Here is a 14,664-nt window from a genome sequence, read left to right as displayed (position 1 = left end):
AGGCTGAGGCAGGAGAATTGCCTGAACCCAGGAGACGGAGGTTGCGGTGAGCCGAGATCGCGCCATTGCACTCTAGCCTGGGTAACAAGAGCGAAACTCCGTCTCAAAGAAAAGGGAAGATCAGGACTCAGTGACTTGACTTCCATGGAATATTCTGGAATATATCCGTTGAGAGACAAGAATTGACTTTATGGTTTATTTCTCTATTCTCATGCCTAAATTTTTTATATTAATCTCCTGGTTTACACACTTATTTCTATTCTGCCACCACAAAAGTTAGGGCAAGAAGACATAAATATCAGAGCAAGCTTTTACTAATTTCTTTTTGTAAAAAAATAAATAAATAAAGATAGCTTCCTGCTGAACCAAGAGTCTATCTAGTAAGACACAAAAATATGAAATCATTTTCAACAAGGTCTTGAAATTTTAGACAAAACTCTGCAAGGCAGAGAGAAGTACATTTGAGCATTGAGAATCGATACCACTTAATGCTATGCCTGTGTTCCCAAGGCATCGCAAGACACTCAGTACTTTTCAAGATGTTAGAATTCAAATTTAGCTACCATGTTGGAAACAAAGCTCAGTGTGTTTTACTGATTAAAAGTAATTCCATGGATCTGGCTTTTCCAGGACATGGCGATGTCCAGACATTAGCAAAGCAGGTGAAAATGGGAGACCTGCAGGGAACAAATATCCCATTGTGGCTGTCACCTGGGAATTCCAACGGGCAGCCCATTCTGCAACAAGAAGTTTCCAGTTCAGGCTGGAGGGTTTCCTGTGCACAACAAAGACCTTTCACCATACTGCTGGGCTCTGGCTTAGAAGAGGGGGAAATTAACAGAACAAAATGGGTGTTAGAAGAAGGAGATTGGGGCAGAGGAGGAGAGAGAGGTCACATAAAACAAAGATGCCTCAAAATAGAGAGGGGGCAGGCAAATGAGGCTGCACACCTGTTTCTGGTTTCTGCTCTCTGCAGTCTGTTTGTGCTTGCAGGAAGAACTTCTGCCTTGCTCAGAGCCGTAGACCTGTAATGTGAGTTGACCTTTCTCAAGAAATTCACAGCTAGAAAAAGTTGGCAAGGTTTGACTGAAGCTGGGAGTTCTTCCCTAGGTCATGCGCAACTACTCTCACAACTTAAATCCTCCTGCACATGTTTGAAAATCTGGGTGTCTTCATTTACTCAGTGTTTGATTTAAGAAAAAGAGAACCAGGAACTCCAGGTGAACAAGTTTTCGAAAGCTGTCAGTGGAGAGGTACTGGTTACAGGTGTAGGAATGAGTTCAAGGGGGTGTGGCTTTATGGTAAGCCTGCCAAGGCCCCTTCTCTCCTCAATGGATGCCAGCAGGCAGGTCCCTGTGGCCCCCACAAAGGGGGGTTCTGACCCACCTGTGGCCTTGAATTCAGCTTTCCTTGCCAATTAGCTGTGCGATGAGCCGATATGCTCTTTACTTCCCTGAATAAGAGGCTGCTGCAGATACAGAGGACAGGAAGGTTTCCAGTGACTAATTTGCCTATAACTTTAGTCATCTTCACCAGTGCCAAGGAGTTTGTGGTTTCACCGTGACTCATTCTGCAATGTTCATGGCTGTAGAAGCAGTGAAGGAGAGTGAGTGAAGCAGCCCCGGAGAGGCTGAACCTGGGGCAGCCACGGCACTGGGTGTCGATGGTTCTAGATAAAACCGCCCACCACATCCATCACATGACTTTGGATGTGACTCTTGTGTGTCAATGGTGTGGGTTGACCTGTGCCTGGAGAGGCGACCTCTGTGTTGCTCATGAGGACCTGAGGGATGGCACTCCACGCTGCCACTCCAGACAGAACCCACACCTCCAAGGTAGACGGCTTAGTGTTTCAACACTTCCCTGTCATGATCCCACCTGACCAGACAAAGCTAACACAGGCCAAAGACCGGCCTACTTCTTATCACCCTTCCCGCAGCTCCCGAACTCCAGGCCTTGATAGGAGGCCAAGAACAAGAAGTTCTGCCTCTGGTTGTGGCCATTTCTGCTGAGTCATGTGGACTCAGCGCCACTTTCCACAGACATTTTAAAAAGAACTGCCCCACAGCTTCATTAGGTACCGTACCTGACAGCAAAGAAGAGCTCATTGAAAATATCTAAATAAAAACATACAAGTCCTGACATACTGGGATGACTGAGCTTCTAGAAATGCCAAGAAAACTGATTTGGGTTTAATGATAAGCTGTGGTTGCACCATCATGGAGCAGTTTCAGGAAACATCGAGGACACTGATAGAGAACTACAAGGTCAACGTGGAAAATGAGCAAGATGAAGCAGAGGCATTACACAGACTCCAGTGCCCCAGAAAAGGTGAACGGGAAAGCATGACGTACGAGCTGCCACTCCGGATCCAACCCATAGTCTGCTCCAGCCAGTGTTCTGGAGTTTGCAAAAGAATATTTCACAGGATGATTTCTAGATTCACACGTTTGTTGGATATGGATGTATGTCAGGGAGCGCCCTGGCGCATCACCCCCACCTCCAGCCAATACGCTCCGTGGATCCCTCCTGGGATGTTTACAGCTCATGTCAAATTTCAGAGCTAAACCCAGCTTCCCACCTCAGGGCCCTTCTCCACCAGCCAGGGACAAAACTCAACGTAACTCAAGCCTGGATTTGTGAGCAGAGATGGGCTCTCCCTGTTGGAGAATGAGAGCATGCATTATTTAAGTTCCTTTTCACTTAATTTATCAAACTAATATGCCGAGGTATTTTCTGTATCACAAGGGACCGTTTGGTAACAGCTTGCATGGAGTAAGCGTTTAATGTTTACCGAGTGAATGTATAATAAGCTGAATCGCTGAACGCTTAAGTAAACATGGCCTATTAGAGGGAAGGCAGTGTGATGTCAGTAAGGAGAAATCACGTCTCACTAATCTCCTTGAGTTCTTTGAGCAGATAAATAAGCATATGGATAAGAGGGAACCACATAACCCAATTTAATTTGACTTTCAAAAACCTGTGAAAAAAATCCCACTTTAACGACTGCTTTTTAAAAAATTGAGTCACTAAGGGTTGTTTTATCATGGCTATGGAATTGGCTTAAAGACCATAAACAAAGCTAAAGATAAATGGACACACTCCCAGATGGAAAACTATAAACACTGGGGTTTCCTGGAGATCTCACCTACGATGGGTCTTTTCACATGTTCGTGAATGACCGAGACGAAGAAGACTATATTGCAAATCCAGGTTCAAGTTATACCTCATTCTTCTGGGAAGAATGTCAAGTTGATGGGGATTCCATTCAGTTGGAACAAGAATATATTGGATGCTGAAGAGTCAATATGTGTTTATGTCATAGGGTATAAAAAAGAAGTACAAGATACAGTTCTTGGCCTTAAAGAGCTAATAATCAAGCTAGAGTGAAAGTCACATCCTCCTTGACTGTAAATAGTGGAAGGCACAAGGGGATCAACTGTGACAAGGAGTGACGCACATAGTGAGTGCTGTCAGAGTTCAGGGAAGGGGAAAAGTGGATGGGGATGGAGGCAGGGAAGGCTTCCTGGAGGAGGCAGAATCCGAGGAGTGTCTTGAAGAATAGAAAGAGTTTGGATGGGTGTGGAAGGGGTGGAGGGTTTTCTTGTGAAAGCACTAATGTGTCACCTGCCAAGTACCGTGTAGAGGGAGAGGTTATATGCATGACCCCATCTGGCTTTGCAACAGTCCAGTAAGGTGGATCATAACCCCCAACTCCAGGCCTTGAGAGGAGGCCAAGAATAAGTTCTGCCACTGACTGTGACCATTTCTGCTGAATCATGTTGACTCAGCTCCACTTTCCATGATATTTTTAAAAAGAGCTGCACCAGCTCCTTTTTAAGTTAAGAAATGTGGCCAGGTACAGTGGCTCAGGGCTGTAATCCCAGCACCTTGGAAGGCCAAGGTGAGAGTATCCCTTGAGGCCAGAAGCTATAGGCCAACCTGGATGACATAGTAAGACCCCAACTCTGCCAAATATTTTTTTTTAAAAATTAGCTGGGCATGGTGGCACACACATGCAGTCCCAGCTACCTAGGAGGCTGAGGCAGGAGGATCACTTGAGCCCAGGAGTTCGAGGCTGCAGTGAGCTCCGATCACACCACTGCACTCCAGCCTGGAGGGCAACACCCTGTCTCCAAAAAAAAAAAAAAGAATGTGCTCAAACTCACATCATAATAAATATGAGCCCCACTGTTATGCTACCTTCAATTCTGGGGCAGTGTCAGCGTGAGCAAGGCAGAAGAGGTCAGGCCTCTCCAGAGCAGGTGAGGGTGAGCAGGGAGAGGCTGGAGTGACCGCTTGAATTGGGGAGTGGTGAGAGACCGGATGGAGCACAGACAATGGATTTAAGTCACAAGGGCCCTTAAATATAGTCTGGGGAACTTGAACTTAGTCCTGAAGGCTTAATCCCGTGCTGAGTGGAAGAGGAAGGAAACTGGAACCATACTCTGGAGTTTGGGGCCCTGGACCTAGTCTGGGTGGAGGGTGGATGAGGGGGTGTGAAAGAAATTAGGAAGGGCAAACAAATGGCTTGGAGGAGAAACTGACCAAAGCTCAGAGCAATGTTATTTGGTCCCCTCTGCTTGAACACGTGCATCGGGTATGTCTGTCCCTAGCACACCGAACCTCTTTCAGGTCAGCTCTCAGGGTCACATGTCCTGGTGGCATGGGAGGAAATATGGAGACACCGGTTGGCAAGTGCTGTCTCGTGTCTCATGGGCTCGGGCAGTCTCAAGAGCTGTGGCAGATTCCTGGGAGTGCCTTTGCTGCTTGCTTGGATATGACTTGGTGGTCCATGCACTTTGACTTACTGTCTTTTTAATAGCTTCAACTTCCCTTGAGCTTTAGCTTTCTTGAAGCATTTCTTAAATGTAAATGCCACTCTTTTGTACCAGTCCCATAGATCCCTTTTGAAAACCTGAGTTTGATGAGGAGCTCACTTTTGAGTGGAACTGACATAAACCTGATCAGAGGCCTGATTGCATCCCCATTCAATCTGACATGCAGTGCCTCCATCTTAGAACGATTCCCACTCATCTATATGCAGAAACAAAACTACGTACCATTCTGTTGGTAAAGTTACTGAAGTTCTCGACCAACACCTGCTTGATCATGTCCGGCTCGGAAATAACAATAAACATCCGACGACCAAGATAGTACCTGGGGGGAATAAAACATATGTTAAAATGCGTTACATTTACCCATGTCTCCTTTCCAAAAAAGAATTCACAGTGGCTCAGAATGAGGGATGAAAGATAACCTGGAAGTAAAGGTGTGGAGACAATGAGGAAATGCATGTTCCCATCATGAGCAACCATACAGCTGTGATGATATAACATCAAATTTCTTTCCATCAGCACTCATGGAATACCGCCTTGCATCAGTCCCTGGAGACGCTGGCTGGAATAAGATACACTCCCTGCCCCAAGGAGCTTATTACAGCCTAATAGGAAAGACAGAGCTATACATGTAAATGCAATAATAAGGGGTTCATAAGGTCCAGTAGTAAGACAAAGAAGGAAAATGGCAGAGGTCAGCGTTGTCTGTATTTCCTCAAAATGTCAAGATAGGGATTCTAGCAAGAGAAGACCAATGAACTTTATACTGATTCTCAGAAAATGTCTAATGTGAATCAGTAAACAGATGCTTGTGAGGAAAGATTAAACCTGCTTGGGAAGAACTGAATATCTGGTTGCCACATCTATATATAAAGGAGCTCAACAGATACTTTTTTAAATATTTTATTTTTATTTTTGTGATGGAGTCTTGCTGTTTTGTCCAGGCTGTAATACCGTGGTGCTATCTCAGCTCAATGCAACCTCCGCCTCCTGGATTCAAGCAATTCTCCTGCCTCAGCCTCCTGCGTAGCTGAGATTACAGGTGCCCATCACCACACCCAGCTAATTTTTGTATTTTTAGTAGAGACAGGGTTTCACCTTGGTGGCCAGGCTGGCCTTGAACTCCTGACCTCAGGTGATCCCCCCCATCTCGGCTTCCTGAAGTGCTGGGATTACAGGCATGAACCTCTGTGGCCAGCCCTCAACAGATACTTAATGACAATAATGAAGATATGGATGAAAGGCTCATCCAGTCAGCTGGTGGCATGAACTCTAACTGGAGATAGTGCTTAAATACATGTCATATTATATTTATGAAAGTACTGGGGGCACAAAAGCAATCAAGACCCAGTCACAGTTTCCAAGGGTCTGACCATCTGACAGGTGAGGCAGTTAGGCAATTAACATATAGCGTGATGTTCTGGCAGGCATGAGTGACCCTGGAGGCACACCCTCACTGCCTAAAGGAGAGAAAGTGAAGGCTTCCCAGAGGTGGTGCTTCCCAAGCTGAGTTCTGGAAGATGGCAAGAGTTGGTCCAGGAAGAAGGGGTGACAAAGGAGGCAAGGGTGTGCTGGCTGGAGGAATCAGCCTGAGCAGTTGGGCCAGGAACAAGCCTGCTTGGGGGAACCATGAGTGTCCCCCTACCAACTGCGCAAAGCAAGCCAGAGTGATGCATGCGGCCCACTGTATAATGACATGTTTTCAGTGTATGAAATTATACTTTCAGGGATGTAATTTGATCACTTGGTGTATCCAGCTCAAAGCAGTAAGGAACAGATTTTAAAGGGGAAAGTCACACGGAAAAGCAGCCAGTTACTCTGGCACTTATTTACTAAGAACTTTTCATAAACCTAAATGACATTAATTTTTTTAACTCTTTTCTTTCTCATCGACTATAAAACAATAAAAAATATTTGTCTGTCATGTATTAGGCACTTGGAAAATATGATGACTCAGGTAAATATTTTGGTAAACATTTGGAAAATACTTTGGTAAATATTTGGAAAATATTTACCTGAGTCATCATATTTTCCAAAATTGTCAGGAAAATCTTTGGGAAACAGGAATTCAATAGATGTGGTACAAAGAAAGCAAAGAATACTAACTAGTTTTTGTGTGTTTGTTTGTTTTTACTGATTTTAACCAAGAAAACAAAAAACAACTCAATAAGTCCATAAACCAATGCTTTTATAAAATTTCTGGTGAGGGTCATAGGGTCTTTTGAGAATCTAGTGAAAGCTGTGAACACTTAGAGCATTCTGTATGCAATTTGAGAAGTCCTCGGATCTCTCAACCCCACTTCAGAGCAATGTTTCTCAAATTTGCACTGTGCTTAAAAGTCACCTTGGCTTGAAGAAATAACAGCTGAAAATTTCTCCAATTTCACAAAAGACATAAACCTACAGATTCAAGAAGGTGAGTGAATCTCAACTTGATGAACCCACGGAAATCCATGCCAAGATACATCATAGTTAAACTTCTGAAACTAAAAAAGCAAGAAAAACATCTTGAAAACAACCAGAGAGAAATGATGTATTATCTATAGGGAACACCAGTTCAAAGGACAGTAGGTTTTTTTAATCAAGAACCATGGAAGCCAGAAGGAAGTGGCACATTTTTCAAGTGCTGAAAGGAAATAACTGTCAATCACAAGTCATCTATTTGGTGAAAGTATCCTTCAGGAGAAAAGTGGAAATAATGGCATTCTCTGATGAAGGAAAACTAAGAGATTCTGTCACTCACATATTTACCCTTAAAGAATGGCTGAAGAACATTCTCCAAACAGAAAGGAAAGGGAGATGATAACAGAAGAAATTTTAGAACTTCAGAAAGGAAAGAAGGATAATGAAATGGATAAAAATAATACACTATCCTTCTCAGGAGTCTCTTAAATCATACCTGATGGTTCAACCAAAAATTACACCATTATATGATGCAATACTCAATATACTTAGAGGAAATACTTAAGACAATTATATTTAAAAAGTAAGGAGGCTCAAGGGATCAAAATGGAAGTAAGATTTCTACACATCACTCAAAATGATAAGGCATTCATCCTCAGAGGTTGTGATAAATTACATATATGTATTTACATAAGCACTAGGAAAACAAAAAACCTTATCAAGCACAGGGAAGGAAATAATAAAAAATAAGTGCAGAACTCAATGAACCTGAAAACAAAAAAAAATAGAAAAATTCATGAACAAAAAACTGGTTCTTTGAAAAACATCAATAAAATTGATAAACCTTGAGCAAGACTAACAAAGATAAAAAAGAGAAGAAACAAACCACCAGTATAAGGAATGAAATGGGGTATCACTACAAATACTGCAGCCATTAAAAGGTTAAGGGACTCTACAAACAACTTTAGACTAATATATTTAAAAACCGGAAAGAAATTGACCAATGCTATGAAAACGATGGACTACTAAAACTCAACCAAGATGAATTAGACAATCCAAAGAATCTTACAACCACAAAACAATGAATAATTTTAATTAAATTTCAGAATGTATTCATAATTTTTTTTTGTTTTTCACATCTACTTCTTGAATTAATAATTTTTTATTTGAATTCATAATTTTAAATTTCCTGAAAAAGACATCTCCCGGCCAGGATGGTTTCAATAGAGAATCCTACCAAATATTTAAAGAAGAATTAACACTAATTGTACAATATCTTCCAGAAGATAAAAGAGGAGGAAACACTTTACAACTCAATTTACGAAGTCTGGTTTACTCTGATACCAAAACCAGCCAAAGATAGTACAAGAAAACTATAGACCAGTATCCATCATGAGCTTAAATGCAAGAAATTTCAACAAATCAAGTCTAGCAATATATAAAAAGACTTATATAACAAAACCAAGGGGCATTTATTGTAGGTGTTTAAGACTAATTCAATATTTTCAAATCAATAAATATAATTCACTATATTAACTGCCTAAAAAATAAAAAATTATGTGATTGTATCAGTTGACATGAGAAAGCATTTGGCAAACTCCAGCACTTGTTTATGATAAAAACTCTCAGGAATAGAGAGAAAGATCCTCAGCTTGATAAAGAACATCTACAAAAACCCTACAGCTAACATCATACTTAATGTGAAAGACTGAATGCCTTTCCTTAAGATGGGGAACAAGGCAAGGATGTCCTCTCCTACTACTCTTATTTGACATAGTATTGGAAGTTCTAGCCAGTACAATCAGGCAAGAAAAATAAATGAAAAGCATATAGGCTGAAAAAGAATAAATACAATTGTCCCTAATTTGAGATGACATTATATCTACAGAAGAAATACTAAGAAATTTCAAAACAATCTTAGAACTAATAAGTGAGTTCAGCAAGGTTGCAGGATTCCAGATCAACATACCAGAAAACAAAAAACAAAAAACATCAATAGCATTTCTACATGCTAACAATGAACATGTGTAAACCAAATGAAAACACAATGCAACTTACAATGTTGATGAAAGACATAAAAGAAGACCGAAGTAAATGGAGAAACATATCATGTTCATGAATTGGAAGACTACACAATGTAAAAGATATCAATTCTCGAAAAACTGGCATACAGGTTTAATGCAATTCCAATCAAAGTTTCAGCAAGAATATTTGTAGGTGTAGGCAAATTTACTCCAAAAGTTATATGAAAAGGCAAAGAACTTAAAATAACTAACTCAATTTTGAAAAAGAATGAGGTGGGAAGAATCAGTCTACTACATCCCAAGACTTGGCTATAGTCATCAAGACTGTGTGGTATTGGCAGAAAGACAAACACACAGATCAATGGGACAAAATAGAGAACCCAGAAGTAGACCCACATATATAAGCTCAACTGATAATTTTAATAACGATACAAAATCAGTTCAGTTCAGGAAGGGTACGTTTTTCAACAAAAGATGCTAGAGTAGGCCAGGCATGGTGGGTCATGCCTGTAATCCAGCACTGTGGGAGGCCAAGGCAGGTGGATAACTTGAGGTCTGGTGTCTGAGACCAGCCTGGCCAACGTGGTGAAATGCTGTCTCTACTAAAAATACAAAAAGTATCCAGGCATGGTAGCACGTGCCTGTAGTCCCAGCTACTTGGGAGGCTGAGGCAGGAAAAGTGCTTGAACCTGGGAGGTGGAGGTTGCAGTAAGCCAAGATCATGCCACTGCACTCCACCCTCAGAAACAGAGTGAGACTCTGTCTAAAAAAAAAAAAAAAAAAAAAAGATGCTAGAGCAATTGACATACTGACATACATAGGTATAACATGAACCTTACACCTTATGCAAAAAATGAACTCAATATGGACCACAGACTTAAATGTAGAATGTGAAACTATGAAACTTAGAAAAATAAAAAGAGGAAATCTTTGAAATTTAGAGCTTGACAGAAGTTCTTAGACTTGACACTAAAACATAATCAATAAAAGACAAAAATCAAAAAGTTGAACTTGATCCAAATGAAAAATATTTGCTATTTCAAAGACACTGTTAAGAAGATGAAAAAAGACATGCTACCAGATAGGAGACACTATTTGCAAATTACATACCTGACAAAGGATTTGCATCTGGATTCACAGCACAATTCTACCAAATGTTCAAAGAAGAATTGGTACCAATACTTTTATCCACAAGATAGAGAAAGGGGGAACCCTCCCTAACTCATTCTATGAAGCCAGTATCACCCTGAAACCCAAACCAGGAAAGGATGCAACCAAAAAAGAAAACCACAGACCAATGTTCTTGATGAACATAGATGCTAAAATTCTTAACAAAATACTAGCTAACCAAATGCAATGACATATCAAAAAGATAATCCACCGTGATCAAGAGAGTTTCATACCAGAGATGCAGGCATGGTTTAACATATGCAAGTCAATAAATGTAATACACCACATAAACAGAATTAAAAACAAAAATCGTGTGATCATCTCAATAGATGCAAAAAAAGCATTTGACAAAATCAAGCAACCCTTTATGATTAACACTCTCAGCAAAATCGGCATACAAGGGACATACCTTAATGTAATAAAGGCCATCTATGACAAACCCATAGCCAACATAATACTGAATGGAGAAAAGTTGAAAGCATTCCCTCTGGGAACTGGAACAAGAAAAGGATGCCCACTCTCACCACTCCTCTTCAACATAGTACTGGAAGTCTTAGCCAGAATAATCAAACAAAAGAAAGAAATAAAGGGTATCTGAATCACTAGAGAGGAAGTAAAACTGTCACTGTTTGCTGACAATACAGTCGTTTACATTGAAAACCCTAAGGACTCCTCCAGAAAGCTCCTAGAACTGATAAAAAATTCAGCAGTTTCCAGATACAAGATTAATGTACACAAATCAGTAGCTCTTTTATACACAAACAGCAACCAAGCAGAGAGCCAAATCAAGAACTCAACCCCTTCTACAATAGCTGCAAAAAAAATAAAAATATTTAGGAATATACCTAACCAAAGAGTAGAAAGAACTCTACAAGAAAAACTACAAAACACTGCTGAAGAAATCAAAGATGACACAAACAAATGGAAACACATCCCATGTTCATGGATGGGTCAAGTCAATACTGTGAAAATGACCATACTGCCAAAAGTAATCTACAAATTCAATGCAATCCCCATAAAAATACCACCATCATTCTTCACAGAATTAGAAAAAATAACTCTAAAATTCATATGGAACTGAAAAAGAGCCTGCATAGCCAAAGAAAGACTAAGCAAAAACAAACAAACAACAACAACAACAGCAACAAAACAAATCTACAGGCATCATACTACCTGATTTCAAACTATGCTACAAGGCCATAGTCACCAAAACAGCATGATGCTGGTATCAAAATAGGTACATAGACCATGGAACAGAATAGAAAATCCAGAAATAAACTCAAATATTTACAACCAACTGATCTTCAACAAAACAAACAAAAACACAAAGTAAGGAAAGAACACCCTTTTCACAAATGGTGCTGGGATAATTGGATTGCCACCTGTAGGAGAATGAAACTGGATACTCACCTCTCACCTTATATAAAAATCAACTCAAGATGGATTAAAGACTTAAACCTAAGACCTGACACTATAAAACTTCTAGAAGATAATATTAGAAAAACCTTTCTAGACATTGGCTTAGGCAAGGATTTCATGACAAAGAACCCAAAAGAAAATGCAATAAAACCAAAAATAAATCACTGGGACCTAATTAAACTAAAGAGCTTCGGTAAAATGAACTGTCAACAGAGTAAACAGACAACCCACAGAGTCGGAGAAAATCTTCACAATCTATACATCTGACAAAGGACTAATATTCAGAATCTAGAATGAATTTAAACAAATCAGTAAGAAAAAAACAAACAATCCCATCAAAAAGTGGGCTAAAAAGACATGAATTAGACAATTCTCAAAAGAAGATACACAAATGGCCAATAAACACATAAAAAATGCTCAACATCACTAATGATCAGGGAGATGCAAATCAAAACCACAATGTGATCCCACCTTACTCCTGCAAGAATGGCCATAATCTAAAACAACAACAACAACAACAACAACAACAACAGTAGATGTTGGCATGGATGAGGTGATCAGGGAACACTTCTACACTGCTGGTGGGAATGCAAACTAGTACAGCCACTGTGGAAAACAGTGTGGAGATTCCTTAAAGAACTAAGAGTAGAATTACCATGTGATCCAGCAATCTCACTACTGGGCATCTACCCAGAGTAAAAGATGTCATTATTTGAAAAAGATACTTGCACATGCATGTTCATAGCAGCACAATTCGCAATTGCAAAATCATGGATCCAACCCAAATGTCCATCAATCAATTAGTGTATAAAGAAACTGTGATATCTATATCTCTATATACATATCATTGGAATACTATGCAGCCATAAAAAGGAATGAATTAACAGCATTTTCAGTGACTTGGATGAGAGTGGAGAGTATTATTCTGAGTGAAGTAACTCAGGAATGGAAAACCAAACATTGTATGTTCTCACTGATGTGCGGGAGCTAAGCTATGAGGATGCAAAGGCATAAGAATGAACAATGGACTTTGGGGACTTGTGGGGGAAGAGGGGGAGGGGGTGCAGTGTATACTGCTTGGGTGATGGGTGCACCAGAATCTCATAAATCACCATTAAAGAACTTACTCACATAACCAAATACCACCTGTACCCCAATAACTTATGGAAAAATAGAAAATGGGCAAAAGACATGAACAGACAGTTCACTAAAGAGAATATACAGATGGCAATTAAACACATGAAAAGATGTTTGGCATTATTAGGCATTGGTGAAGTGCAAATTAAACCACAATGAGATATCATTTCACATCTATCAGAATGGCTAAAATTTTAAAAGAATAGTGATCACATCAAAGGCTGGTGAACATGCGGAGAAAATGGATCATTTATAAGTTGTTGATGTGAAGGTAAAACCGTAAAGCCACTTTGGCAATTTCTTATACAACTAACCATGTACTTATGATATGACCCAGCAATTGTACTTTTGAACACCTGTCCCGGAGACATGAAAATTTACATTCACAGAAAACATGTACATAAACATTCACAGAAGCTTTGTTTACCATAGGCAAAAACTGAAAACAATTCAAATGTTCTTCAATGGGTAGATGGGTTAACAAACTGTAGTATATTTATACAACAGAATACTATGCATCAATTTAAAAAAGAACAAACTATTGATAAATGCAATAATTTGGATGAATCTCAAGGGAATTTTGTGACTGAAAAACGTCTCATTAGATTACATGCTGTATATGATTCTGTTTACATAACATTCTTGAAATAAAATTATAGAGATGGAGAACAGACTAATGGCTGCCAGGGGTTAGGGATAGAGGTGGTGATGGGTGAGTGTGGCTATATAAGGGTAGCTCTAGAGAGCCTATGGTCATAGAACAGTCTTTATCTTGGCTCTGGTGGGGGTTACACAAATCTACACAGGTGATACAATTGCATAGAACTCCACACACACACACACCCACACACGAGCACACATAAGCCTGGAAAAAAATATGATAAGCACTGTGGGTTGTACCAGGGTCATCTCCTGGTTTTGATAATATACTATAGTTATGCAAGAGGTTAACATTGGGGGAAGCTGGGTAATGGGCACACAGGACTTCCCTGTACATATTTTTTGAACTTCCTGTCCATCTATAATTATTTCAAAATCAAAGGTTTTTTTAAAAAGTCACTGGAAAGCTTAATAAACTCTAGATTCACAGCCCTGCTCCCCACCAAGACTAATCTAGCAGGCCTGGGTGGGGCCTTGGAATCTGCATTTTAACCAACTCTCAGATTCTGAAGCAAGAGAGCTCTTTCCACACTCTGAGAAATGCTGTCCTATGGTCATAATTTCCAGCCTTGAGGGCTTGTCAAAACCAGCTGTGGAGCATTCAGAAATAATAATGCCTGGCCATACCCAGACCTACCAGACCAGAGTCTCTGGGGTGGGACCCAGGCACCTCCTATTTTAACAAGTTCCCAGGGGATCCTGATGTGACTGACTATAACCAGATTGGCGACTCAATCTGATTGGATAAAAGCCTGCTCTATATTTAACTAAACGTCACACCCATTCTCATTTCCCTAAATTCTTAGATCTAAATGGAAAGCAATTACACTGTAGGGCACACACATCTTTTGGTAATATATTTGTATTGATTTAGTTATTATCAAAATAATAACAAAACTTACACATAATCTAGATTTTTTAAAGAAACGAAAAAATATTTCTGCCTTCAAATGAAAATTGTCCTTCCAAGTAGTCACCTTGGGAGTCTTCCTGCTTTTTTTTTTTTTTTTTTT

General features: G+C 40.0%; 1 protein-coding gene across 2 annotated transcripts in view; it reads right to left on the bottom strand.

Annotated features, from left to right (window-relative positions):
• The window catches only part of TBXAS1 (thromboxane A synthase 1), a 183,627-nt gene that overhangs the window by 100,734 nt on the left and 68,229 nt on the right, over positions 1–14,664 (bottom strand). For both annotated transcript variants that reach the window (XM_017499801.2, XM_017499799.2), the window contains exon 4: positions 5,064–5,160. In XM_017499801.2, coding sequence (XP_017355290.1) covers positions 5,064–5,160 — 97 coding nt within the window. The remainder of the gene's footprint in view (positions 1–5,063; positions 5,161–14,664) is intronic.

Source organism: Cebus imitator, unplaced genomic scaffold (genome assembly GCF_001604975.1).
Source record: "Cebus imitator isolate Cc_AM_T3 unplaced genomic scaffold, Cebus_imitator-1.0 Scaffold260, whole genome shotgun sequence".
Lineage (NCBI taxonomy): Eukaryota > Metazoa > Chordata > Mammalia > Primates > Cebidae > Cebus > Cebus imitator.
Note: the sequence above shows the minus strand (reverse complement) of the source record. Positions and strands in the feature narration are given on the sequence as shown.